Genomic DNA, 27,859 nt, shown 5'->3' on the forward strand with positions numbered 1-27,859 from the left:
TAAATGGCAGCTTTATGATTAATTCTGTTCCTAAAATCTAAACTCCTTTTCACTTCTATTTTTTTTTTCTGACTAGTAATCCTGGAAACAAACTTTAAGTGGAAGTTTATTAAAATTTCTTCACTGCTTTTTCCCAATTACTAAACAATAATAAAATTACTCATTATTATAAAAATAGGGGAAAAACCCACAAACTAATATTACAAACAAAAAGTAAATACATTATTATTTAAAATTCATTTCTCCTGACTGTTTTCCTGAGACACGTTCTGTCCATTTTCAAATGAGCAAGACAATTTGCAGTTTGCCACCAGCCTGGAGAAAACTTCATGGCCTGTAGGAATAAGGGAAAAGAGAGCAAGCTAGTTAAAAGAAATGTATCACGCAAATTAAAAAAAAATCTAGTGCCAACATTTTTTGTTTTCCATTCATTCGTGATTAGTGTCAGCCTGCAAGAAGTTAAGGGAACATATCATTTCTCGATAAGCATTATCTCTATACCCCATGCATCTGCTGAGTGTTTTGGAGAAGGAGATGCTTTATCCTGCTGACTGCTCTCTCTTGCTGGATATGAACAAGGAAGCATATGGCTCCCATTACTACTGCTGTGACTTAAGGAGAACTAGCCAAGGATGAAGCCAACTCTTTGCTGAGTGAGCACAAATAGAGGAATAATGTTTCCCTGTGTAGGAGCTTCTCATTCACCCAAGTGTGCAGACTACCTTCCCTCCAGACTGCCGGTTCACGTGAGCCAACACATTTCCTTCATTCTAAATCCTCTGGTTGGGTTTGATGCCATCACAGCCAAACTACCCTAGCGGATTGGACCAGCTGTGATGCATTTGCTCCCTTGGAGCCGTTCTCTGTCCTTCTCTGAGCTCCAAGGGGCTGACACATCACAAGGACCTCCTTGTCCCCTGGGTTCTCTTTGGGTTTGGCTACTGGGAGGCACCTGCTGGAGATCTGAAGCAGGAGTGAGAAAGTCTGGGGAGTTTTTTTCTTCATTTGTTCCTCTTCTTTGTTTAGGTTCCCAAGGTGACTACTTCCATGCCCAGATATAGCTCCTACAGAGCATAGGCCCTCTGGCGGCCACCCTCTCAGTGCCAAGGTAACCTGCAGCCCTTCCAGGCATGGGAGGGGAGCAGCCTCCTGCCAATGTGAGCCTCCAGGAGCCTCAAAGTTCCTTTGGGTTCCTCAACCCTGCCCCACCCCCCCATTCCCTCAACAGAATCTTGCTGTTGGATCCTGCTGGGATCCTAACTGATGTAACATTTAAAGGGCTTAGAATAATATTTGGCATATGGTAGATAGGGGCGCCTGGGTGGCTCAATCAGTTAAGTGTCAGACTTAGGCTCAGGTCATAAACTCGCAGTCCGTAGGTTCGAGCCCCATGTTGGGCTTTGTGTTGACAGCTCAGAGCCTGGAACCTGCTTTGGATTCTGTGTCTCGCTCTCTCGCTCTGCCCCTTTTCTGCTTGTGCTTTGTCTATTTCTGGCTCTCAAAAATAAATAAATGTAAAAAAATACACATTTGGCATATGGTAAGTGTTCAGTAAATGTAGTTATTATTAAAAGATAGCTACTGCTATTTTTGTTCAGTGTGAGATATTTAAACTAAAATACCTCTTCTTTGTGCCCAAAAACAAGGAAGAAAAAATAGAAAATAACCACCACAATCATATAGAATCAGAAAGCAGGTTGATCTCAGTATACTAGAAAAAGTGTATAAAAGTCCTCTTTCCACATGCCTGCCAATGTGGTAACATGCAAAAGAAAGATGTGAAAGTCTTTCATTTGACTTTAGATTCTATGAAAAAAAGTCAATTTACTTTTAGATGTTTCTAAGCATAATTAAATTCCAGTTGTTGATTTACTAGACAGGGTTAAGCCCTATCTCACCAGGTAACTGTCACGTGAATAGTTTCTCACCTACCAAATTTATCACCCTTACCATTAAGCAATACTAGTTTCTTGAATATCTTCATTTATTGGAGTTATATCTTTACCGAGAGTTTCCATTTCTTCTTCCTTCTTCCTTCTTTTACGACGCTTCCGAAGGGGGCTTGGAAGATAACGTGTTAGAAGTTAGTTATGGACCTGTCAGTTCATGTGAACACAAAATTAACCATCAGGATGATTTTGGACTTCTGATCTCATTTCTAGAGGGTTAAAAATGTGTAGGTTCCTTTTTTTCTTAACTATTTTAGGTTCTCTCTTAACCTATCTCTTTTTCTAGGCTCCCATGATACTTACAGTGGGCAAAAGTGTGAATAGAGTTACCGAAAAAGAAAGAACAGGGCATCTGGCTGTTGACGGAGCTTGGTTAGAACAATGTTCAGGACAAGTCATTTTATAAAACAGACTAATAAGCACTGTGTAGTATATGAATAAGAAATAACACAAATTGGACACCAACGTAAGGAAACCAAGGGAGTGAGGGTAGCCTCGGGATGTGTTAATTAAGCTCATCCATACATTAAAAATGTGTCAGATATTCTGGATTACAGTCCAGTTTCTTAACGTATAATTCAAAATTGATGTCATTATATATATATAATATACATATATTGCAAAATGATCAACACAGTAAGTTTAGTTAACATCTGCCAGCACACACAGCTACAAAATTTTTCTTTCTTGTGATGAGAACTTTTTAAGATCTACTCTCTTAGCAACTTTCAAATATACAATACAATGTTGTTAACTACTGTCTCCATGCTGCACATGACATCCCCAGGACTTATTTATCTTCTAGCTGGAAGTTTGTACCTTTGATCACCTTCATACTTTTTGCCCACCTTCTTTTTTTTTTTAATGAAGAGATTCATTCTCATTTTTTTAATAACAATTTTTAAATATTTATTTATTTTTGAAAAGAGAGAGAGAGAGACAGAGCATGAGCTAGGGAGAGGCAGAGAGAGAGGAAGACACAGAATCTGAAGCAGGCTCCAGGCTCTGAGCTGTCAGCACAGAGCCGATGTGGGGCTCAAACCCACAAACTGTGAGATCATGACCATAGTCAAAGTCAGATGCTTAACCGACTGAGTCACCCAGGTGCCCCCATATTTTATTTCAAATTATAATAATTATGCTCAGTAAAATGACAAAAACCGTGTATCACGTGTTTCATTATAAGTAGATACTTCAATATAAGTGATTTATTTAAATCATAGCAAAAAGGAAAGAAGAAAGATATGAAGGAGGGAAGGAAGGTAAGAAGAAAAGAAACAGCCAAATAAAAATTTCTCAGATTCACTTAAAATTAGGTTAAAAAAAATACTTACTGACAGCATGTGCAGACACCGACCACCAAGATGATAAAAATCACCATAACTACTATCAAACAAATCACCAAAATCTGCCCTCTATCTCCTCTGAGGTAAAACAAGTCAACTCTCTCACATCTTGCCCCAGTGTAGCCTTCATCGCAGCTGTAAAAATAAAACAACAAGGTGATTTTTAAGAATCACTACTATTTCTTTTTTGAAGGAACTAACACGGCTGTCATTTACTGGAATTAATAAAGGACTCAGTTCCTTTAAAGAAAATTTTTTTTTTTCAAATAAAGCTGTATACCACTGTGTTCACAAGTAATTTCACTTTCTTTGCTTTGCTGAAAGCCTGTCATCACTTGAACATTAGCAATATGGCTAATATAAATAAACAGAGGTAATCACAATTTACTTAAACTGACTTTAAAATTTTAGATTTTAAATGAGATGGCATAATCTGAGATGGCAAAATTCCCTCCCTGGCATTCCCAAGCACTTAAATACCGCCATTTCAAGGAATTCAAAAGCCCCAGGACAGCCCATTTCACTGAGGGCAGTCAACTTGCCCAAGTCCTCTTGTTCCAGTCTTTAGAAGTTATGCTGTTTTACATGATCACACGTGGTAACGTGTGAAAGTCCATAAACCGATGCCTAAACATAGAAAGCTCTGTAAATGTTCTTCCACGGGATTCCTTTCTCTTAGCTTTCACCCACCAGTTCTGATTCTTCTGTTCATGGTGGCCCCAGATTACGTGATGCTCTTCACCCCTCCAACCACAGCCTCCCAAAACACAATAGGTCTTGTCCTTCGCAGCTCCTTTATCTGATGCTCAGAGGCCCATTTTCAGACATGCACACCATTCCCTCCACTTTCCTATAAATGGCCCCTTTCTCTGCAGCCTCCTAAAGGGCAGCAGCAACAAATCAACGAATCTCCAAGGGCGACTTTCACTCTCCTCAGTCTCCCAACGTTTTATCAATACAGCCTTAGGATTTAACTCCAACCCAGCAGATTCCCTTTGACCAGCCAAGGCTTGTCTGAGCAACACTCAGCTAAAGGCTCAGTGATTTGGGGACTATCCACAATATTCTCTGAACCATGTTAGATGCTTAAACGGTATGTGAGAAGTTTGAGGACATTGCAAAACTGAAATCATATGTTGTAACAAATAATTTTTCCTTTTGTCTTCCTCAGACTTATTCAAAATGAAAGAGATACTGGTCATATACATAATTGCTTAAATCTCAAAAAGATGAAATTCTGTTTCTTAAAAAGATTTCTGTGTACCCTCAGTTGTTTACTTATTTTTGTTCTTTTTTTTGTTTTTTAATTTATTTTTTAAATGTTTGTTTGTTTATTTATTTACTTACTTACTTACTGAGAGAGACAGAGAGAAAGAAAGCAGCCAGGGAGGGGCAGAGAGAGAGAGAGACAGACACAAAATCCAAAGCAGGTTCCAGGCTCTGAGCTGTCAGCACAGAGTCCGATGCAGGGCTCAAACTCATAAGCTGTGAGATGATGACCTGAGCCCAATCCAAGACTCAGACGCTTAACCAACTGAGCCACCCAGGCGCCCCATCTTTTTGCTTTTAAAGAAAGGATCTATTGCCAGAACATTCTCTAGTTCATGTCTGACAAGAGCAGGGCAGCTAATTCCCACAAAGTCTATCTTGCACGAGTAAGGAGATCCCTTAATGCCAACATTAGCACTGATACAATGCTTGAAACAATAACATGAAAAAAATCGAGCTTGGTTACAACCATACTGAAAGGTGACGCTCAGAGCAAGCCACAGAGAAAGACACCTGATGGCATATATTGCAAGAGGACCCTAGCATATGTGAGGGAAAGCTGCTTCCTTGCAAGGTCAAAATAATAGGAAGAGGGCTTAGAAATATACTGAAATATCAAAAATCTCTTGCACATAGAACTGGAACTGGTGAGGGGGAATCACTTTTAATTGCATGCGTGGGAGGGAGATTTTTTTTAAAGAGTTTTTTTTTTAAGGTCATAATTAAAATCTTACAAACACAGTCTCTTCCAATTAGTTTAAGTGCTTCTCTAACACATTTGCTAAATATGGCATTTTTAAACAATAAATTTGCCCATAAAATACACAGCAAGTACTTGCTGCTCTTTTAGAATGTTTTTCTGATTATGGCTCTGGGTTCAGTGGTGTAACTGTGCTTTAATTGAATTTCTTAGCAAGTATAGCCTGCTTCCTGCAAGCTGTAACCTCATGAAGCCAGGACAGAAGGTCGTCCTTTACATAGGCAGTTACAATGGCTCCCATGTTATCTCACTTCTCATCAAACCAATAATATGTCAGCTAATGGTCATTTCAATGGGAAAAGAAGAGGCAAAGAGTACATGGTCCTAACAGATGTTTATGAAATGCTGAGTAACTGAATAAATCAGTTTTTATTTAATAAACATCTTATAAAATTTAAAATAATTTTTAAAGATGCCCATGACCCTTTAGGACTCTGAAAGGAATTTCGGATCATTGTCCTGAAATAATCACGAGACACAGTTATAAGGGATTTGTAACTATTAACTCCATTGATCCTTACAACAACCTTTGAGGTAGGTGTCATTATGAACCCATTTTGAAGTTGGAGAAACTAAGGGTATAGAGAAATTAAGTGAGCAGGGCTGGGATTCAAACTGTTAGACTCTCAAGTTGATGCCTCAAGCACATGTAATACTGCTTAAATGAACTGTACTGCATAAATACATAAAGATATGTATCTGAAAACAAATCATTCCCATTCCAAGAAAATACTAAGGAGACCAAGGGGGGTTGAGTTATTTGAGATACCTTTTTTTTTTATGTAAAAAACCACAGGAATCCACAAATTCCTGTAGTTCTAAGCAAAAGGAGATACTTCTGGTTTTCCAGGCTAGGGTCACTAATGGCAACACAGTTTTGACTGAATCTGTGCTATGATAAGTCACCTAAAAGGTCAGGTTCATGTCAAACATACCCCACCCCTCAGCAGTACAATTTATGAAACATCTACTCTGAGCTGGGTACTTACTAGACTAAGTATTTTTGCTTAATGTATTCTTTTGCTTTATTTTCAACACTTGAGGGGAAGATATCATCATCCCCTTTTACAGATGATAAAACTGAGGCCCGGGAAGAGTAATGGGGGGACCTGTTGTTAGTAGTGCTTATAATCGATACAGACAAAATCTTACCTTAGGTCTACCTGACTTCAAAATCTGTGTCCTGACTTCCCTGGTTTTCTTGCTATTGATTCTGTATCCTTTTACCACTAAGAAGCTGCTCCTGGCTCACAGGAAGGCCTTGGTATTGTCAGCGCAGCATTAGATTTGCCACAAATCTATGGGGACTTATTGATTTATTCGCACTTGTTTCCTGAGCACCTCTTACAATTCTGACTCTGTATTTGGCACTGTAGCACAAAAATCAATAAGCCACAAGCCCCGCCTGTGGGTGCTCATAGTCACGGGAGGGACGCTCAGAGAGACCAACAGCTATGCTCCGGAGGAAAAGAGTTGTCATAGAAGGGTGACCAGATCTCAGAGCCAGGACATCTAACACACCTGAGCATGCGCCCGAGAAGAGGGAAGTCAGTGCAGGGACCCAGGAGGAGCTGAGGTCTGAGTTGCAGCCAAAACCTCAGTGAGAATAAGCTCTCAGACTAGGGGAGCTTGTGTGATAAACCACAAAGAGGAATGCCGATTTCAGAAGAACATCTGGGAATACAGTGAGAGGTGTGGCTAGAAAGGTAAGCCAGAATCAGAGGAGCTGTGGAGGCCATGAAAATGAGTTTTAACCTCATGCTGAAGGGGACAAGCTGCGTTATCAATCTTAGGCAGGGAGATTACATATTGCGGTTTTCATTTTAGAAGGCAGCAGCATTAAAAAACAATAAATCTGCAGACATAGGGACAAGTTAGAAAAATGTTCTGGGTTAAAGGGCATTAATATTTTTAAAACCCAATATATTCTTCTAAGCCAGTGAGCAATTAGAAGAAATTAAAAAAAAACCTCTATTCTTTCCCCACGCACAGCACACACACACACACACACACAATCACTTTATTTCCTTACATTAGCAATTCCTATCCCATCAAAGTATTATCTAGTATACTTATTTTTTAATTAAATTTAATTACAATTAAATTTTTATGAAGCCCATGACCCTTAAATGTTCCACTAAATTAGGGTTTGGAATCACTGTTCTGAGACACTTATGGGGGGAAAAAAAAAGTATACCGAGGGAACTACACATAAAAACATAAACATTCTATAAACTTTAAGTGAAAATTATACTTAAAAAAGTCACCTTGCTCATCTATCAGAAAAGGTCTCAGAGGGCACCTAGGAGGATATCTCTTTAGAAGAAAATACTTTGTAAATGCAAAAAAGTTGCTTGTGGCTGAATTAAACTAAACTTGGACTCAGTCTCCTAAGAGGCGGAAAGAGCACTTTTCTTCCAATTCCCTCCTGTAATAAACAGGCTTTGCAAATCTCTGCTCATTTCCTTGAGCAGAGCGGGACTCATTTCCTTGTACTTAATTGACACCTGCAAAAGTAACTGGTAATTTGGCAGGAAAATCCTTCTTATTTACATTAGCTGCAAACCACCTAACACATGCCAGAGAATTTTCTTCCATTCGAACCACCTGGGAGATGAATGGAGCCAAAAAGCATCCTTGCCACTGGGCAGAAAGTTCTGCTTGCCTAAGGCAGCAGAGGACACAGCCTGGGAGCTGATCTGGGTTCTTGCACACTCCTGTATCAGGAGGAAAGTGTGCATCAGTTTCTGAGTAAGAGGCTACAGAAAGGGCCCTCAAACAAGTGGCCAAGGGCAGGACCAGGGTAGCTGTGCCCTGACAGAGAGGGCTTGGTTAGCTCAGACTTTCCGGTCCTGTCAAGTCCACGGCCAGCACTGCTCTGCACCCCTCCGCCTGCTACTGGCTCGGGGCTCCACTTACACGCAGGAGGGCGTCTGCTCGGCCACCACGAAGCGACATCTCCCTTTGATGCAGTAGTGCTTGTATTGCTTGGGGCACCGAGAAAAGTGGCCTCTCCGCTTCGATTGTGTGGTGGTGGCTGGCAAATGAGAAAAGTTCCAATAAATCAACTCAGTTGAGGTACACAGTTCTACGTGGAATCATATTCCCCTCTTTGCTGCCAGTTTTTCTATAGAAGATACTCCAGTGTCTCCTTTCTCCCTCTCTCAACACTGGGATAAAAGCCAGACTTTTGTGGTCCCAAAATAGCTCTACAGATAGAGTGATGGGGATCTTGGTGGGAATGTTTCATATTTAATTAAGATTGGTGTCCAACCTACCTCTTAGAAACCTTAATGTTGTTTAAAGGGGGGAAGCATAGTTGTGGTGAGAGAAGGCTATTCTTTCTGTGAAAGTTATTGGAGCCATGGGGCTGATGGCATTAAAAAAAGAAAACACCTTTTCCTCTTTCCCTTCCCTTCCCTTCCCTTCCCTTCCCTTCCCTTCCCTTCCCTTCCCTTNTATAACTATTATAACTACATATAATAGTTATATATCTATTATAACTATATATATCTACTATATATAGTGCTTATATATATATACTATATGTAATACTACCATATATATAAAGTACTACTATATGTAGTTATAATAGTTATATACATAATGGTTTATATATAGTAACTTATTCAATGCTTGTAACAACCCTGTGAGGTAAGCATCATTCTTATCTCCTATTTGTGGATGAACAAAACACAACACATGGAGGCTAAGTCATCTTCCAAGATCACACAGCTAATAAGCGGCAGAACTGAGATTCAGACCCAGTAGGTCTTGCCCCAGAGTCCATGCCCTTGACCTCTCCACTCTGGCAGTCTGCCAAGCTCGCCGTTCAGCAGGTAGCTGTCATCTGCTCTTAGCCTGATGCATGCAGAAGTCTCGCTTGCCTGCATGGGAGACTCTTCCACTCATTTAACCCCTGAGTGGTTTCTCTTGCCCTAAAAAAAGGGACAGATACTGGAAGCCTTATAACCCAGATTTCGATCCTGCTCTGACTTCCTTGTCTTACCATTTAGAGTTTTCATTGTCTAATTTTTCAACCGGGGATGATGATCCATAACCGTTTCTCCCTTGTGTGCATGTGGAAGGTTTTAATAAGTAAGGATTGACCAGAGAAACGCTACGGAAATACTAACTTGCTGTTTCATGTGTTGATTCACACCCGACATGTGCCCACACCCAGAGCCAACGGCTGACTAGCCAGCTCCAGCCCAGGGCTGGACTTCTCCACATTTGTGCTATGACCAACAGCTTACAGGACTCAGACACCTGTGGAGCCAGAAAGACCATGATGTTCACTTCAGAAGGGCATTTCACACTAGGTTTGCTAGGCACCTGGCATCCAAACGACATTAATAGTAATGACTACTAAACTTCTTAATTAGTATTATAAAATGAGTACAGAAAATCCCCAGGGCGACCAGAGAGAGGAATTGCCAAGGACTCCAGATGATCCATACACAGCAAATTCCTGTAATGCCAGGTCACAAAGTTTCAGGGGGTGACAGGATGTTGCTGAGGAACTGGCTGACCTGGTTTTGGATGGTGACTTGATTACCAGCTAGGCTGACAGCTTCTACATGCCAGACATTTGCTCCCACGCATGCCGGTCAATTGGGACCCTTACTGAAATTTCTTCCAGAAATAACTCCAAAGTGTCTCAAAAACAAAGACTTGTAGGTTTGGGCAAATAAATGTACCGGTCAATATTCATGCATACTTTCTATTTCCAGAGCCCTGTAGTAAGCACTGAAAAACATCAAAAGAATGAAGCGTATCTTGTCTAAGTTGGAACAATAGAACAAAACAAGGGCAATAATAAGCAACCAGCCCATAGAAACAACCAGACTAACTGCATCGACAGTTGTGGCACACTGGAAACTGTGAAGGAAAGAACAGCAGATGAGGAGGAAGAAAATCAGTGTCTTATTTTCAGCTCTGCCTTTGCTTAGCTGAATGGCTCTGGGCAAGCTTATGAAGCTGTCTGAGCCTCAGTTTCCTCACCTGTACCCTGAACATGATAGCATCTACCCCAAAGGGCTGTTGAGGAACTCAAATAAAAACTGCACACGCTAGTTCCTAGCAGAGTACCCTGCACAATAAAGTCCTCAGTAAGTGAGTTGATTCTAGAATCTTGACAAATCTTAGCAATTCTAAGAGAAATGTGGTATCATTACACAGAGCACTTATCTAATTAAAGAAGAAGTTCTGGGAAATGTGGATTTTTTTTTTTTTTAGGAGGAGGCAAGCAATCTAATAAGTTATTGTAACTGTTTAGGAACAAAAGCTCAGGAACATGCAAGTCTTATAATGTGGGGAGTGGGAGGCAGATTTAATGGAAATGTAGGGGACGTGGAGGGGAATGACCAGGGTGGTCTGTGAATGGAATTAGAGACATCAAATGGCAGTAGGCTGAAGTGTTTACACTTGGAATACAAGGCAAGGGAGAGCTGAAGAAGGTTCTCATCACTTAAATTAAATGGAATATGTAAAAACTACATTTTTTGAGTTTATCATTTTTCAGTGTATTAGGTAGGACTCTGAGGCTGGATAAGAGGATGCTAAGGGTAAGGAGGAAACCAAGGCATGCCTGAGCCATGCAAACATATGTGATGTGGGCCTGCAGGAAGGGGACTGAGGTTTAGGAGATGAATTTAAGAAGCAATAAGACTTATTGACAGATCTGCTATGATCCAGCAAGGTCCTTCCTACTTTGCAAAGCATACCTGACTTTAAATATAAGCCACATGGCGCTAGATCCTGAGCTTTACTAATTCCTCTAGTGGTTATGTCCCTTTAACTGTAGTTGGCCTTTTAATAAACACCATACGGAGCATGATCCCAAAAAGTGCCTTAACCGGCAGCTGCTGGGAGCAGGGATTTGACCAGCCTCAGCCCATCCAAGAGGCACAGATCCATGCCAGGGAAATGGTTGCCAGGCACTGTTTGGATCACTCACAGAGCTCTCTCCTTTGCCAAATAAACATGATCTTAAATATTCCCAGCATTATTTGGATTTAAAAACCTTTCCCTGCCACCAAGCACAAAATGTCCAGCGATTTCTCTATGGAATTTAAAACGTGGAAAAAAAAATACAATACTCATACCGCCCCCTCCCCAAAACAGATGGGATCATCTCATCTCTCTGATGGAAACGAGAAGGCTTATCAGCATACCCCCTTTCAAAATGCACCTAAAATTCCACTTGCTTTCATCTAATATTCATCAAGGTCACATTATCTGAAAATTGAACAACTGTGAACTCTAACATTTTCTGCCTATCATGAGACCTGATGACATAGGGCAGGGGACGGCAAAATCTATCCTTCCATTCCAGAGATGTTTATCAAGAAGGAAAAGTTAATCCTGTGACAGAAGAATGACTAGTCCCATGTATTGTGTTTCTTTGTTGAGAAGTGAATGACCTGGTCTTGAAATCGCGATGTGAAAATTCCCTGATACGGGGGGTGTTGGAACTTAATTGTTCTTTTTTCCCCTCCCACCTTACTCATTTCTAACCCACCTTCCCCAAACCAAAACATTCTCTGGGATTGAGTCTGTCCCGCAAAATTGCACTGGAAAACTACATCCACTAGCAGGCCAGGTCGCCACACGATCTCCTAAGTGGATGGGCCCCCATTACTTGTGGGGTAATGTATCTCAATCTCTTCTTAAGGTGCCACGTTCCAAAGATTCTAAAGCCAGTTAAATAAGAAACTACTACGATCACTCCAGATAGGTATATGTCAAAATCTAATTCTAAGTGAGAACATCTTTCTTCCATCATATGGGCAGATAGACAAGAAGTGGTCATCTGCCTTGGATCATATGAATAGTTGGATGAGATGCGAGATTCTTCTGGGCCAAACTAAAGTGGAGGAATAGAGCACACACTCTAATAACTTCTCATAAATATGGAGTTTTCCTCAGTTTGATGGATGTTTTGATTAAACAGCATGGTTTCCTGGTCTTTCTTGTACATAACTCTTACTCTCAAACCAAAACAGGCCTCGTGATGCTTTTCTGCTTAAAATCTCTCAAAATTGGGGAGGCTCTGACACTTAAATGTCTGACTCTGGATTTTGGCTCAGGTCATGATCTCACAGTTTGTGAGTTCGAACCTTGAATCTTAGCTCTGTGCTGACAGCATGGAGCCTTCTTGGGATTCTCTCTCTACCCCTCCCCTGCTCAAGCTGACTCTCTCTCTCTCGTTCAAAATAAATAAATAAACTTAGAAAAAACCCTCTTCCTTGGGGTACCTGGGTGGCTTAGTTGTTTAAGCATCTGGCTCAGGTCATGATCTTACAGTTTGTGGGTTTGAGCCCTGCATCAGGCTCTGCAGTGGCAGTGTGGAGCCTACTTGGGATTCTCTCTCTCTTCCTCTCTCTTTGCCTCTTCCCTGTCTCTCACTGTCTCTCATTATAAATAAACTAAAAAAAACTCCTCAGAATTGATACATTAGGTTTATTTTTCATAAAACATTCACTTACTTATTCTAGGTTCTAAATGTACTCATTACAAATCTATTTAATGATTTTATAAATGATATTAATATCAGCAGCTCTTCTAAAATCAACTCTAAGTAACATGCAATTATTATTACAATGCTTTTATGTAATTCTCATTACAATGTTGATAATCTCATAATATATCTAACCCCCTAGTTAAATACATAGTTAAATTTTTGTGCAAGAGATTTAAAAGGAGGTGCTAAATTTTGAGATAAAAGTCCCAAAGTGTTAACAAAGAGAGAGAGGAAGTAAAACAAATACCTATAACTTTATCTTCCCACATAGATACCTGACCTTAAAAAGGGAACAGGTAGAGCACCTGGGTGACTCAGTCAGTTAAGCGGCTAAGCATCTGACTTAGGCTCAGGTCATGATCTCACAGCTCATGAGTTCAAGCCCTGCATTGGGCTCAGTGTTGACAGCTCAGAGCCTGGAGTCTGCTTTGGATTCTGTGTCCCCTCTCTCTCTGCCCCTCCCCCTGCTCATGCTCTGTTTTTCTTTCTCTCAAAAATGAATTAACATTAGAAATTTTTTTTTTGAAAAAGGGAACTGCTAATGCACAGAAGAGTTTAAGTAGTCACAGAAAAACTTGGAGAAAAATTTCTTCCTGGTCTATGAAGTAGAGCCTAAGCCTTTAATCTAGTCCTTGGCTTCCTGGCAGCTTCTCAATAGATGTCCTCATTTTACAACCTGGTTAAGCCAGGAGGTGAGGAAGAAAGTTTTATATTTTCTAAGTTAATTTTCCATCTTATCTTCCCCACTCTCTCCCTGAGACCGGGGAATGTAAATTCACAATGCCCTTGAAGAAGTGCAAAATTTGAACATTTCTCTTATTTGAGGATTCCCGTTTGGTTTTATATCCAATGCCATTCCCGACAGAAACGTAAAAGAGTTGGTTACTCCAAGAAAAGAAAATTAGACCTCACACATTTACTTGCTAACCCTCCAGTGTTACGAGAATATGCTCAGATGGGGGCTAATCAGAGTACGTCAGGATGTCTTTTAAGCAGGAGGACTATGCCAATGATTTCTCAGCTTACAGGAGTGGGCCCTCACTTAGAGCTGCCCTTTTTCAATGGGGACTCGAAGGGGCACATGCACCCCAATGTTCATAGCAGCACTATCAGCAATAGCCAAAGTATGTCAAGAGCCCAAATGTCCATGGACTGACAAATGGGTAAAGAAGGTATGGTATATGTATCCAATGGAGTATTTCTCAGCAATCAAAAAGAATGAACTCTTACCATTTGCAATTACATGGATGGAACTGGATGGTATTATTATGCTAAGCAGAACAAGTCAGTCAGAGAAGGTAAGTATCATATGATTTCATTCACATGTAGAATTTAAGAAACAAAACAGATGAACACAGGGGAAGAGAAGGAAAAATAAGGTAAAACAGAGAGGGAGGCAAACCATAAGAGACTCTTAAATACAGAGAACAAACTGAGTGTTGCTGGGGGGGTTTTGGGTGGGGGGATGGGTTAAGTGGGTCATGGGCATTAAGGAGGGTACTTGTTGGGATGAGCACTGGGAGTTGTGTATAAGTGATGAATCACTAAATTCTGACACTGTATGTTAACTAACTTGGATTTGAATCCAATTAAAAATTTTAAAAAATAATAATAAAACAAAATAAATAAAAAAGAGCTGCCCTTTTTCAGTCTATCTCTTTAAAGGAAGAAAAAAGAATTTAGGGTAGATGTGTGAGAATATTTTCATGTTTAAAAGTATTCGTAGCTGGGGGGCAAACAAAGAACAATGAAGAGGAAGAAAACTTGTGTTTCTTTTGTTTTCCAGGAGTGCGTGTTACGGAATTCTTATGGATATAATGCCCCCTTTGCACTGTCTCCTTTGCTGGTTCTTCCCCAACCTCTAAATTTTGCAACGCATTGGGACTCAGTGTTTTTACACTCCTTTCTGGCCATTTCCTGATTTTAAACACCTTTATGGTAACAATTCCCAAATGTATGTTTCCATCCCAGATCTCTTCCTTCAATGTCCAAACTGTCCAAGCAACATCCCCACTTGGATGCCTAACTGGCATTTCAAAGTAATACTTCCAAAATGGAACACCTGACTTTCTCCTTCAAACCTGGTCTTTCTCCATCTCAGTAAATGGCACTTCCTTTCTTTCTGTTATTCAGGCCAATATCATAGTCACTTTGACATCTTTCTCTTTTACGCTGCATCCAATTCATCAGAAAACTCTATTGGCTGTACTTAAAATGTATGCTGGGGCGCCTGGGTGGCTCAGTCGGTTAAGTGTCTGACTTTGGCTTAGGTCATGATCTTGCGGTTCATGGGTTCGAGCCCCGCATCGTGTTCTGTGCTGCCAGCTCAGAGCCTGAAGCCTGTTTCAGATTCTGTGTCTCCTTCTCTTTCTGCTCCTCCCCCGCTCATGTTCTGTCTCTTTCTGTCTCAAAAATAAATAAACTATAAAAAAAATGTATGTAGAATCGTCCCTCCATCTCTACGACTCTGGTCTAAGCCTGACATCATCCCTGGGCTAGAAGTAGTCTCCATGGCAACAACCTCTAACTAGTCTCTCTGCTCCTGTCCTATCCCCTCTTAACTGTCTAGTCTGCACACAGACACCAGAGTGATGCTATTAAAACTCAAAGCTGAAGGCTTTATAATCCCTGGCAAGGCTGTGCATGACATTACTCATTACTTCTCTTTCTACATTGCCTCTCTGACCTCATCTGTGACTGACTATGTGGTTCATTGTTGCATCCTTGGAACCTGGAACAGGGCAGGCTGCATAAGTATTGTTGGAATGAATAAATTCCTTACTCAAGATAGAAAAGGACAAACTAAAAGTAAAATGCTTAGAGATTGGGGCTATGTGAAAATAAAATAATAAAATCATTTAAAAATAAGAACAACTCTTGGGGTGCCTGGATGGCTCACATTGACTGCCTGACTCTTGATTTTGGCTCAGGTCATTATCCCAGGGTTATGGGATTGAGCCCCGTGTCAGGATCCATGCTGAGTGTGGAGCCTGCCTAAGATTCTCTCTCTCTCCCTCTGCCCCTCCTCTGCTCACATGCTTGCGTGCTCTCCCTCTCTAAAAAAATTAAAAGATAAAAAAATTTAAAAATTGTAAATTACAAAAAAAGAAAAAATAAGACCAACTCCTAAAGATCATCTGAATTAGTCTTTCATTTTATAGATTGCAAACTGATGTCTGAAGACTTACGTGACTTGCCCCTGGTCATAGTCAATAATGACAATCTGCTCCTTCTCCATATTAATTCCTTTTCAAGAAGATTTTGCCCTTATTTGGGCTTTACTTTGAAGGACCATTTTTCAGAATTTCCTTCACATATACAGCATTCTGATTTTCCTGCACGATTCTAGCAGTTTAGCATTATGATTAACAATACGCATTCTGGAGCTAGTCTCTCCGAATTCATGTCAGGCTACTATCCTTACTGTGGGACCTTAAATGAGCTAAAAATCTTCTGTACAAGACAGAAACAATAAACTGAAAAGGCAGGCCTATAGCAGCTATGGGAAACAGTATGGAGTTTTTTAAAAAAAAAATTAAAAACAGAACTACCATATGATCTAACAATCCTACCTCTGGGTATTTATCCAAAAGAATTGAAATCAGCATCGGAAGAAATACACACACTCTCATGTTTATTGCAGCACAATCAATTCAAATAGCCAAGATGTGGAAACAACTTAAATACCCATCAACACATGAATGGATAAAGAAAATGTGGTTTATACAAGCAATGGAATACGATTCAGCCTTAAAAAAGGAGGAAATCTTGCCATTTGCAACAACGCGACTGGACCTTGAAAGCATATGCAAAGTAAAATAAGCCAGTTATAGAACAAGTACTGCATGATTCCACTTATTTAAAAAAAAATCTAAATCGCTGAATCCACAGAAACTGAGGGTAGAATAGTGGTTGCCAGGGGCCAGGGACGTGGGGGGTGGGAATGAGGAGTCCTTATTCAATGGGTATAAAGTTTGGGTTGCACAAGATGAATAATTTCTAAAGATGTGCTGTACAACATCTTGCCTACAGTAAACGATCTTGTGGTGTACACTTAAAATTTTGTCAAAAGACTAGACCTCATGTTAAATATTGTCACTAAAATTTAAAAAATAAGAAACACTTTCAGGATAATGATGAGGCATGGTGTTTACAACTGTCAATCACTGGATTATGGAATAATCGCCCAAGGGAAATGTGAAAATGCAATCATTGAAGATATTTCAAACCCAACTGAAGAAAAGCACACAAACACATAAAATTGGTCTTGTTCTTCTCTCCACATGAGTGACAAGACCCATACAAGGATGACCTAAGACACCAACGGATTCCACAGCCTGTAGGCACTTTCCAGACCACCCATTAGTGTGAGGGAAGAAAGCGGAAGACTGGGCTGGACCTGATGACTCACATCAAGATGACTTGCTCAGCCTGTTCCTGGCTCAGTTATGACTTCTCCAGGGTGCTAGGAAAGGAGCACTTACACCATGTCCCTGCCGTCTGAGTTCCAAAACATTTCCAGGAAATACAGGAGTTTCTCTCCAGCCTACTTTTAGAATTGGTCTGTGTTTTGTTTTGTTTTGTTTTAAATCAGAAACAACCCTGGAGAAGAACAGACCATTCAATCTATAAAGGACAGACAGGAGTCAGCAAATTATGGCCCAAGGGCCAAATCTGGCCCACAGCCTGTTTCTCTAAATAAAGTTTTATTGAAACATATCCAATGCCACCCTTTCCTAAGGCTTATCTTTGCTTTAGACTAATAACTTTGAGAATACTGAACAAGCATCTCTAAAGCAAAAAATATGTAAAATCATTGCCTTCTTCCCTTCTTTTAAGTTATGGAAGAGAAAAAGTTAAATTGAATAGAATATGCCAGCTTTTGTGAATCTAGTCCAAAATATCCCATACTAGAGTCTGGAGCACATACCTGCAATACCTAAAATAGTGTAATGTTTAACAATGGAAACACTAGAATCAGAAAGACCTGAGTAAGAATCTCAGATTTGCAATTTACCTGCTGTGTAACCTTTGGCAATTTACCTAATGTTTCTGGACTTCACCTTAAAATAAAGTAAAAAATATTATCCAACTCAGAGGGCTCTTTTGAAGAATGAACACATTACCATATAGAAAGCACTTGACAGAGAGCCTGGTACATTAGTGTGTGCTCACAAGACTACCTTGTCTTATGATTACTGTAGTATTAAAAATGAAAATTTAGGGAAATCAACTTTCTAAGATTGAACATGAAGCTGATAAAACACAAATGCACTGTGTGTTAAGTATTACCTGCACAGTTTTCCCCAGGGTCTCCACAGAGAAGGCCATCCTTTTCAGGACTTCGGGTTGAATTCCCATCTGCCACAACACAGTGGAGGATCACTAGACCTTCAAGTTCAAAACAGAACCAAACAAGCATGAAAACTTGAAAATTTCCTCAATGCAAAATACTCTGTCAAAGTCATGCCCTGTTTATGAAAATAACAAGCCTGTGACTTCCATTTCCAAGGCATTCTGCCACAGGAAGAGGGGTGGTACACAGGCCAGCATGTCTCATTTTTTACGCTCAGTGCCAAAGACAGAATTTTCAAGCCAGCAACACTTAAATTTAAGTACGCATCTTAAGTGAAGAGATTTGGCCATAGATTGTGATGGAGACATCAAAGAAGCAGAGATAAAGAGTTCTCAGCCACTGCACAAATACAATGATGAGTTTCCAAGGAGAATGGATGACAAACCCATGTGGCAATGTACTGTCTCCATTCCATACAGATTCAATGTTTCTCTAGTATAACTATCGTTTGTACTTCCTTCTTGGGATATATAAACTAGAAATTCAATTTGTGGGAATTATTTGAAAATTTGAGTTTCCTTCAGCTAAGTAGCCCTGTTGTTGAGAAGGACAGGTCTCAAGAAAAAATGCCGGGGAGAGAGGACTACTGTGTTGTGGTTAGAACAGTTTTAGAATACAGTGTGACGTCCTTAGGTGGACCTTATTCAAACAAATCAACTGTAAAACATGACTTTTGAGATAATCTGGGAAATTTGATCTTGACTAGATATTTTTCTAGATAACTTAAGTATGCCAATGATATTGTGGTTTAGGTTAAAGAATAGAGTCCTTATCTCTTAAAGATATATATTTAAAATCTTATAAATGAAATTAATGTATCCAACATTTACTTTAAAATAATCTAAAAAAGGAAAATGGGTGCAAGGTGGTGAAAGAAACTTACAGATGAAACAAGATTGGCCACATACTGATAATTGTCAAACCTGGGTGTTGGCTATATACCAAGGTGTATCATGCTCTTCTCTCTACTGTATATACACTATATTAAATATCTATACTAAGAAGTTAGAGAGGGGAGGAGAAGGTAGGGGAGGGCAGATGGTAAAGATAAGAGGACTTGGGAGTTAGCTAGTCTTGAGTTCGTGACCTGTTTTTGCCACTTTACAACCATGTACCTTGGGCAAATTTCATAACCTCTCAATTTCCTGATTGCCAAAGTGGAGATAATCATTATCTCTTCTCCAGAGCATTTCTGTGAGGATTTAATCAGGTAAGTATGCAAAGCACTTAACACAGTGCTGGCGTGTGACAAATGATCACTTAAATTACTCATTATTACATAACTGGCAGGAATTGAATAACTTGCACACTGGGTGTGTTGACATTTACCCATGTAGCCAATGGTTTCTAAGCTACGCATCTTCTTTAATTCACCTCAGTTCAACAAACACCATGAGCATCCAGAAACACACAGGCAGGTAGGACATGCTCTACCTTCAAAGTGCTCCGAAGCTAGTAAGGCAGGTAATCAGCCAAGCAATTAACCATAATAAGAAGGGAGAGTATTATACCAGAGGACAATAGTATCTAGCAAGTTCAAAGGCCAAAAGTTTTCCAAAAGGATCAATATAGAGACTTTTTTCTAGCTATCTAATTAGAAAAGTTAAAGAAAAAAAGGTTGTCACTAGCATTGGAAATAGTGAATAAAAATGGAAACTTGAATTCACTGGTGATGGGTAAATTACTACTACTTTTCTGGAGGACAATTTAGTACTGTATGTGCTAAAAGCAAAAAACTCAAAAAATATACAAATGCTTAAATCCAGTCATTTCATTTCTAGTAATTTTTCCTAAGGGAGTAACTGAAGATACATAAAAAGATTTAGCTGCAAAAATTCTCTGTATGACATGGATTATAAAAAAGTGAAAATTCCCTAACTATCTAATAAGATGGAGTTAATTAAAAACATAGAACTATTTTCATGCAATAAAATACTATTCAGACATAATTCAAATAGTAATAGAACATTCTGATATATTCCTAAATAAAAGAAATAGCCTATAGAATAATAATGCAGTGTGATCTGTGTGTTTCTCTGCATCTATGTGTGAAAAGTGTAAAAAATGTTCGTATAGATAGATAATCAAAAAGATAGGTAAGTAAATAAAGTTCCTCACACTGGTTAGACTTTTGTCTTAATTTTCCTTATTTGCATTTTCCAATTTCCTACTAGCATATTTTATTTGCGGCAACAACAAAAAAAGGAGTATCTCCCCAATTTAAAAAAAAACATAATTTGGGGGCGCCTGGGTGGCTTAGTCGGTTAAGCGTCCGACTTTCGCTTAGGTCATGATCTTGTGATTCGTGGGTTCGAGCCCCGCGTCGGGCTTTGTGCTGACTGCCAGCTCAGAGCCTGGAGCCTGTTTCAGAGTCTGTGACTCCCTCTCTCTCTGACCCTCCCCTGCTCACGCGGTCTCTCTCTCTCTCCTAGAAATAAATAAAAATATTTTTAAAAAAAACACAATTTGGCCACCAGATTTCTAGGATTTTCACATCTTTTATCCCAACACCTGCCACCCTTCTTTCACACTTATAACAAACCAGAAACATACAATCATTTAGCGCTTTCCAAGCACAGGGATTGTATATTTACTCATCTTTGTAATCCTGGTAACCAAAACAGAACACAATAGATACTCAACAAATGTTGAAAGAATGAATAATCCATCTATAAATGAACAAAACAACTTGCAGATTAAAAAATCCCCGTATCCGTTTCTAGTAGAAAATTCCAATCCATCTCTTTATTATTATAAAATAGGTAATTCATTTTAAAAATCTCATACATGGGCCTTAATTCTGGAGTTAATCTATTTAATGGCGAGAATTTTATTTAAAAACTCTAAATCTTACAGAGATTCAACCTCTGCAAACTGGAAATGACAACATCTCCTTCAGGTTATTGTAAAAATTAAATGAAGTAACATAAGGGGCACCTGGGTGGCTTGTCTGACTTACACTCAGGTCATGATCTTGTAGACTGTGGGTTGGAGCCCCGCGCCAGGCTCTTGGAGCCTGCTTTGGATTCAGTGTCTCCTCTCTCTGCCCCTCCCCGACTCGTGCTCTGTCTCTGTCTCTCTTAATAATAAATAAAAATTTTTTTAAATTATAAAAACTTAAGTAACATATGAAAAGGCACACGGCTTGGCACTTGGTATACAATTTTTAGTCTACTTGCACTCTTTTCTCCTACAACTTATTATTTAACTCATCATTCTCCACTTCCACCTAACAGAAGAAGCCTTGATTCCACTGAAACTCTGTTCAGCACCTTCGAACATTCTGGTAGGCTGGGGCCTGTGCCCAGACTCTCTTCTGCTCCAACTCACTCCACAAGCTGGCATCGGCTGGTGAAGGGATGCCACCACTGGGGACAGCCCTGGAGAAGACCCCTGGGGAGGATCCATGCTCAGGCAAACCCAACACCAAGCACAAGGCACTGGGGTAGCAGGTGCTATTCTACCCCCCACCCACAGTCTTCAGGTCACAGTCACAAGCTGGTGGCCATGAACCAAATCCAGTCCCAAGAAACTTTTTCTCGATCTGCATGGTTTTAAAAAATTGAATCACGGCCGGTCCTATTTAACCTGGATTTTTCTACCTCCACTGAAAAAGCAGAAGGTCTGGCAACACAGGTCTGAAACAGCTACCTGGCAGCTACCAGCCAGAGCTAAGCAGCAGGTGACACTTTTCATGCCACGGACCCCATCAGACTTGGCCACACTCATTTATTTTAACTGCCTACATCTTGATAGGCATTTCAGTTTGTGATCTATATGAAGTGACTCAGAAATCAGAGAAATGCTCACAAAACCATTTACTCAATACTGAAGGCAGCTCCAAAGAGAAAAGACATACTTGTTCCATCCATGATTCAAGGAATATTTATTAAGGACAATGTGTTTGGCACTGGCACAAGGCACTGAAGGTTCAAAGATGACAGATATTATCATTAACCTCAAGGAGCTCTCATTCTGGTGAGGAAGAGAGACACACAGATCTTTAAGGTGCCACGTGTGTAGTAAGGATACCAACAGAGGTAACGCGGGAATAACACGGGAGTTAACACGCATTGGAGACCCGGCTCTACCTAGCTGCAAAGACTTGATAGAGCAGGTGAGGCTCATGGTGAGTTTTTAACGAGGAAGAAATGGTTGTTTTAAACATCAACCGGTAACTTCTAGAAAAAAATTGATGTTATTTGTTTCTGCAGTAGACAATATTTATATGGTTATAATAATGTAAACACTGATAATTTAAATTTATTATATCAAAACTGTCATAAAATCAGGGCCAGTAATTAGCCCACATACACCATGTGGGGAGACCGTTGTGACGAATCAATATCTTTGCTGTGCTGGTTTTCAATGTTTTCAGCAACATCCCTATGGTAACTACACTGAGATTATGGAAGAGGAGAGACTCAGTAGGGAAAGTCGAAAGTTGACCAGCCAAGAAATAGCATTACAAACAAGTTATTTAGCATGAGGGAGGTAAGTACAGAAGAGACACTTAAAATAGACAAAAGTGGTTGCTTCTTGGAGGTGGAAAGGCAGGGAGCTTTGGTGCAAGATTTGCTATTTGTTTTGTTTTGTTTGTTTTTTATTTTTTATGCTACTTGTTGTTATAAACCTTTTAGTACTATTGGATTTTTAAAAACCTATGTATATTTATTATACATAAATTAATTAAAATATTTATTTTACATATTATTATTATTATTTGTATTAATTAAAATAAGATTAATTTTTAAGTAAGCTTCATGCCCAGTGCAGAGCCCAATGAGGGGCCACACAGGTGCCCCAAAATAAAATTAATTAAAAAATATTTTTAACATTTATTTTTGAGAGACAGAGAAAACACAGTGTGAACAGGGGAGGGGCAGAGAGAGAGAAGAGAAAGGCAGAATCCAAAGCAGACTCCAGGCTCTGAGCTATCAGCACAGAGCCGGATCCTGGGCTTGAACTCACAGACTGTGAATCTGAATTGAAGTCAGACACTCAACCAACCGAGCCACCCAGGTGCCCCAAATTAATTTTTAAGAAAAGGACAAATGAAGTTGTAACTGACCAAGGCATTCTAAACAAAAGTAACAACTTGTAAGAAGACACAAAATGAGTACGACAACTTGTCTAGTTTGTCTGGAGGGTGGGTGGGGATTGTGATGGAGAGGAGACTGGGGGCACGTAGGTAACAAATGATGATATTAATTACTCTGGATGCTTAGGTGCATAAATTGGGGTCACTGAAAAGTTTTAAGTGAGAAACAACAGAATTATTTTTGTTTGTTTGTTTGAAAAGGGTACTTTAACACCAGTATGGGTGATTCAGACACACCTACACCAAGGTGGTAGCAGTGGGTGTGGAGAAGAAGAAATGAACAAGCGAGATATTCACAAAGTAAAATATAAAAGACTTGGTGACTGGTGGGACAGGGTAGGAGGTGAGAAAACAAGAAGTCTAGAATGCCTGGAGTTTGTTGCTTGGGTGGCTGGCTGGGTTGTGGTACCAGTATAGACAGAAGGGATGCCAAAAGACAAACATTAGGAAGAAATATTAATGCATGGAAAGTACGCAAATAATTGCAGGTTACTCTTCAAAGATGTCAAACTGAGAAAAAGAGGAAAAAGATTAGTCAATACATAAAGAAAAAAGAGGGTTCTTTTTGTTTTTAATGTGAGAGAAAATTGATAGAAAGCAGCTAAACGTGTAGGAAAAGAGGCAAAGAATGGAGTATCAGTAGAGGCAGAAGAGATGTATACTGCTTAGCCTGAAAGTCAGGCCTCTTCCACAATGCCTAATCCTTGGCATTCAAAGCTAGCAATTCGGCAAATATAACTTTAGTAAATGAAAAGTCTTTAGAAAATGAGAGCTTAAAGGTATTTTACATTTTGTACATCTCACCTCACTCTTCAAAGGCATCCAAGTTCTGGTTTAAAATGAATGAAAACATCCAAAGGTGTCTCAACTTTCGTGCTGGATAATTCTGTATAATGGGAAAGTGTGTCTTCTAGGATGATTAGCCCTGCCTTTTATCTCCTAAATACCCGTAACCTCCCACCTTCCCCTTTCCCCTACTTCTGAGTCATCACAATCAGAAGTATCTCCAGACATTGCCCAATGTTCCTGGGAAGAAAACTGACCTAGTTGAGAACCACTGAAATTCTCTCCAACGTGTTTTAATGTTTTTTTGCCCAAAATATAGCTTTCATTTCGAATGTGTTATTTTAATATAAATCAGTCACACAAACTCAAAGGCTCAAATTTTGGTTTCTTAAAAAATGTCTTAGAGTTCCATGATCTTATGGGAAGATCATTGAACTCAGTCATCAATTCACTATGTGACCTTGAGCTAATCAACAATCTCTCCTGACCTTTGTACTGAAGAAAAATTAGAATCATTTTGAATCATAGGTTCTCTGTCCATCCCATAATCTCATTCATTAAAATTAAATGTAATAATATAGCAAAAGAATTTGTTCAAAAAACATATGTTATTAAAATAATCCTTATCTTCACTGGAGAAAGTATGAATGGTACTTTAGATGTGGAAATATGGGACTTAGGTGTGGAAAACATAGTAAACTTTTCATTCTTATTGAGAAGAGTCACAAATTTTATTAAATTTCAGTTCCAGAATTACTAAGAATCTTATAGGTATTAAAATATCCTACCAACAGCACTCAACTTCCCTAAAATCATCCTCTTGGGAGAGTTCATCAAGATGGCCTTTAAAATTTTGGTACAGAGAGTCTATACTCTCTTCTAAGGCATTCCACTTCAATGAGACCATCCATCCATTCTTTCAATTGCAGCCTTCCTTCATTCACAAAGATTATGGGGCTCCTGGGTGGCTCGGTCAGTTAAGCATCCCACTTTGACTCAGGTCATGATCTCACAGTTTATGGGTTCAAGCCCTGCATCAGGCTCTGTGCTGACAGCTCAGAGCCTGGAGCCTGCTTCGGATTCTGTGTCTCCATCTCTCTCTACCCCTCCCCTGCTTGCTCTCTCTCTCTCAAAAATAAACATTAAAAATTTTTTTTAAAGATTATTAATCACTTATTTCTTAAGCTCTATAAATGCTTCTTTATGTGAAGCTGAGTTTTGCCTTCCTGTAACTTTACTCTGCTCATTAGAATCACCTGGAACTAATCTACTCTCTTTTTCCCATACCAGATTCTCATCTATTGAAGCCAGCTATCAAATCTTCCTGAAAGGATTTCTCTTCTTCAGGCTAAACATCCAAGGATCTTTCAAGCACATTTTACCTGTCATCATCAAAACCCTTATAAGCCTTGCCATGATCCTCTAAATGTAAGGTCAAACCAAAGTGCTATTTCACAGGGTCTGGCAAAGACAGAGTAGAACAGGGCCCTCAGCCCCCACATTGTGGGCACCTTATTTCTGATAATTCAGCCCTATCACACATTGGCCATATTTGGCTGTCTGATTAAATACGGGGGTTTTAGTCTGTGTGCAATTAAAGGAAACTGCTAAATCTCTTGTACTACTGGAAAGTGGTATATTGATAGTTTATTCTTTTTTGTCATTGTTCTGCTTTGTCTCATTTTTTACTTTTTACCTAAAAAACAGTTCTAGACTTTTTAAATGTCCCTTTTAAAACTGTATTAGATTTCACCTATCATTCAAATATTCACAGTTGTTTTTGTTTTCTTATTCTTTCACTCAACCTACTTCATGTGACTCGCGAATTTCTAAAAGATGCATTAAAGCAATAAAAACAAAATAAAACAAAATAATGTTAGATTAGTTGTGTTTGGTAAGTGGTTGGAAATTGAGTATTTCTGGTGCTGGTTTTTAAATATCAACTGTACTCATAAAATTAAAGATAAAAAAGAAAAGCAACCTAATTCTACTTTCGTGAGTCAAAGTTCCATTTACAAGATGCTCAAATTAAAAATTACAGAATTTACTGAAGCATTATCCCTGTCAGCCAGCATGGGGAATGAAGTCATTGGGAACAATGTAAGCATTGAAAGAGATGCAGCTTGACAAGGAGTATGACCCACGGTCTCATAGCTAACTGCTAAATGCTGAGGTAAGTTGTACACCAGCTGGGTCAACTATTTAAAAAGATCAAATGTGACCAACGTAAACAGTCATGCGCGTTGTATTTGCCTCATCCCTGAGCTGAATTTTCCATTTTCAGAGCCAAGTGCATTTTATATTTTAAAAATAAATACAACACTATCACAAAATGGCCATTCATCTGTATTCTGATGATTTAGGACACCTTCTTTGATGTCCCAACTTCTACTTGTGTCTACCAAATTCAGTGATTTCAACATATATCCAATGATATCATATATCTCTGATTTTAGGATTTGAACCAAACTCCATGTTCCACTAGAAAATCCAACTGTAGGGGTGCCTTGGTGGCTCAGTCTGTTAAGTGTCTGACTTCAGCTCAAGTCACGATCTTATAGTTAGTGAGCTCGAGCCCTGCTTCTGGTGAGCTCCTGCTCCACTTTTGGTGAGCCCCACTTCTCTCTCTCCTTCTGCCCCTGTGGGATTCTCCCTCTCTATCTCTATCTCTCTCTTTGCCCTTTGCTCACTTTCACCCTCTTTCTCTCAGAAGAAGGAAAGAAAGAAAGAAAGAAAGAAAGAAAGAAAGAAAGAAAGAAAGAAAGAAAGAAAGAAAGAAAGAAAGAAAGAAAGAAAATCCAACTGTAAATAGGAGGGGAATTTATCAGTCTATGAATATAAGAAGAAACTGGAAGAATATTTCATAGTCAAATCTTTAAAATTCTATTTATATGAGAAAGGAACAGTATAGATTAATGGGAAAAGGGTAAATTTGGAGTCAAATGGCACTGGCTTTGAATCCTGGAGATACCTTCTAATCACTAGCTTTGTGATTGTAATTAAGTCACTCAACATTGAACTTCAGGGTCTCCATCTGTAAACTGAGGCCCATAATAAATAACTTACATGGCAGAGATCTAGCTATGTGCTTAAAGAAAGAGAAAAATAAATGATGAATTATTAACCTTGGTCATGCCTGGTACAGGGTAGGTACTCAACACAGAAGTAAAAAAGAGAATTCTAATTACTCCGGTAAAACAGTAGATTATCATTCTCATAAGTGGATATTGACATTTTTCTACATTTATGCTGTGATTTGATCCATGTATAAAACATGGTTATGAAATAAAGTACAAAAGATACATACACGTATATGTGTACCTGCCACATTTCTACAGTGTACTTAGATGTATGTACTTAGTGAGGCAAAACTGTATGTTGGCCTTTCCTGTGCTGTTTCTTTCCAGCATTTTAAAAAGACCTTCGAAGTGAATGCCCCTCAACTGATGAATAGAAATACGGCCTCTTCTACTTGTATGGGTCTTTGTATTCTCAGGACACTTCTGCCCCTGACTCAGCACACTGTGTGTGTCTGATGGGGTTACTGATTCAGTTGGTCGGTTAAGTGATTCAGTGATACAGATACAATTGATAAAGGCAGACTTTGGATGGTCCTGTCTAACAGCCAAGTGGATCATGATCCTATCTCTAATTTAAAAAATAAAGTGAACAAAGTTTCCAAAGTTTTAATCAACATTCAGAGTAAAAACTATGAGGATCTGGGGGATTTTTTCATTGTATCTTCATCGTCAAGAAGACAAGCAGAA

The 27,859-nt window shown here is 39.3% G+C and overlaps 1 protein-coding gene across 1 annotated transcript in view; it reads right to left on the minus strand.

Annotated features, from left to right (window-relative positions):
- Window positions 1-253: 253 nt before the first annotated feature.
- Window positions 254-27,859, minus strand: part of BTC (betacellulin) — a 42,187-nt gene continuing 14,581 nt past the window's right edge. The window contains exons 3-8 of the mRNA XM_077750845.1: window positions 27,218-27,245; window positions 18,142-18,240; window positions 8,244-8,361; window positions 3,284-3,430; window positions 1,951-2,061; window positions 254-334 (exon numbers count right to left, since the gene is read on the minus strand). Coding sequence (XP_077606971.1) covers window positions 1,953-2,061; window positions 3,284-3,430; window positions 8,244-8,361; window positions 18,142-18,240; window positions 27,218-27,245 — 501 coding nt within the window. The 3' untranslated portion in view covers window positions 254-334; window positions 1,951-1,952. The remainder of the gene's footprint in view (window positions 335-1,950; window positions 2,062-3,283; window positions 3,431-8,243; window positions 8,362-18,141; window positions 18,241-27,217; window positions 27,246-27,859) is intronic.

Source organism: Crocuta crocuta, unplaced genomic scaffold (genome assembly GCF_008692635.1).
Source record: "Crocuta crocuta isolate KB4526 unplaced genomic scaffold, BGI_CrCroc_1.0 scaffold1, whole genome shotgun sequence".
Lineage (NCBI taxonomy): Eukaryota > Metazoa > Chordata > Mammalia > Carnivora > Hyaenidae > Crocuta > Crocuta crocuta.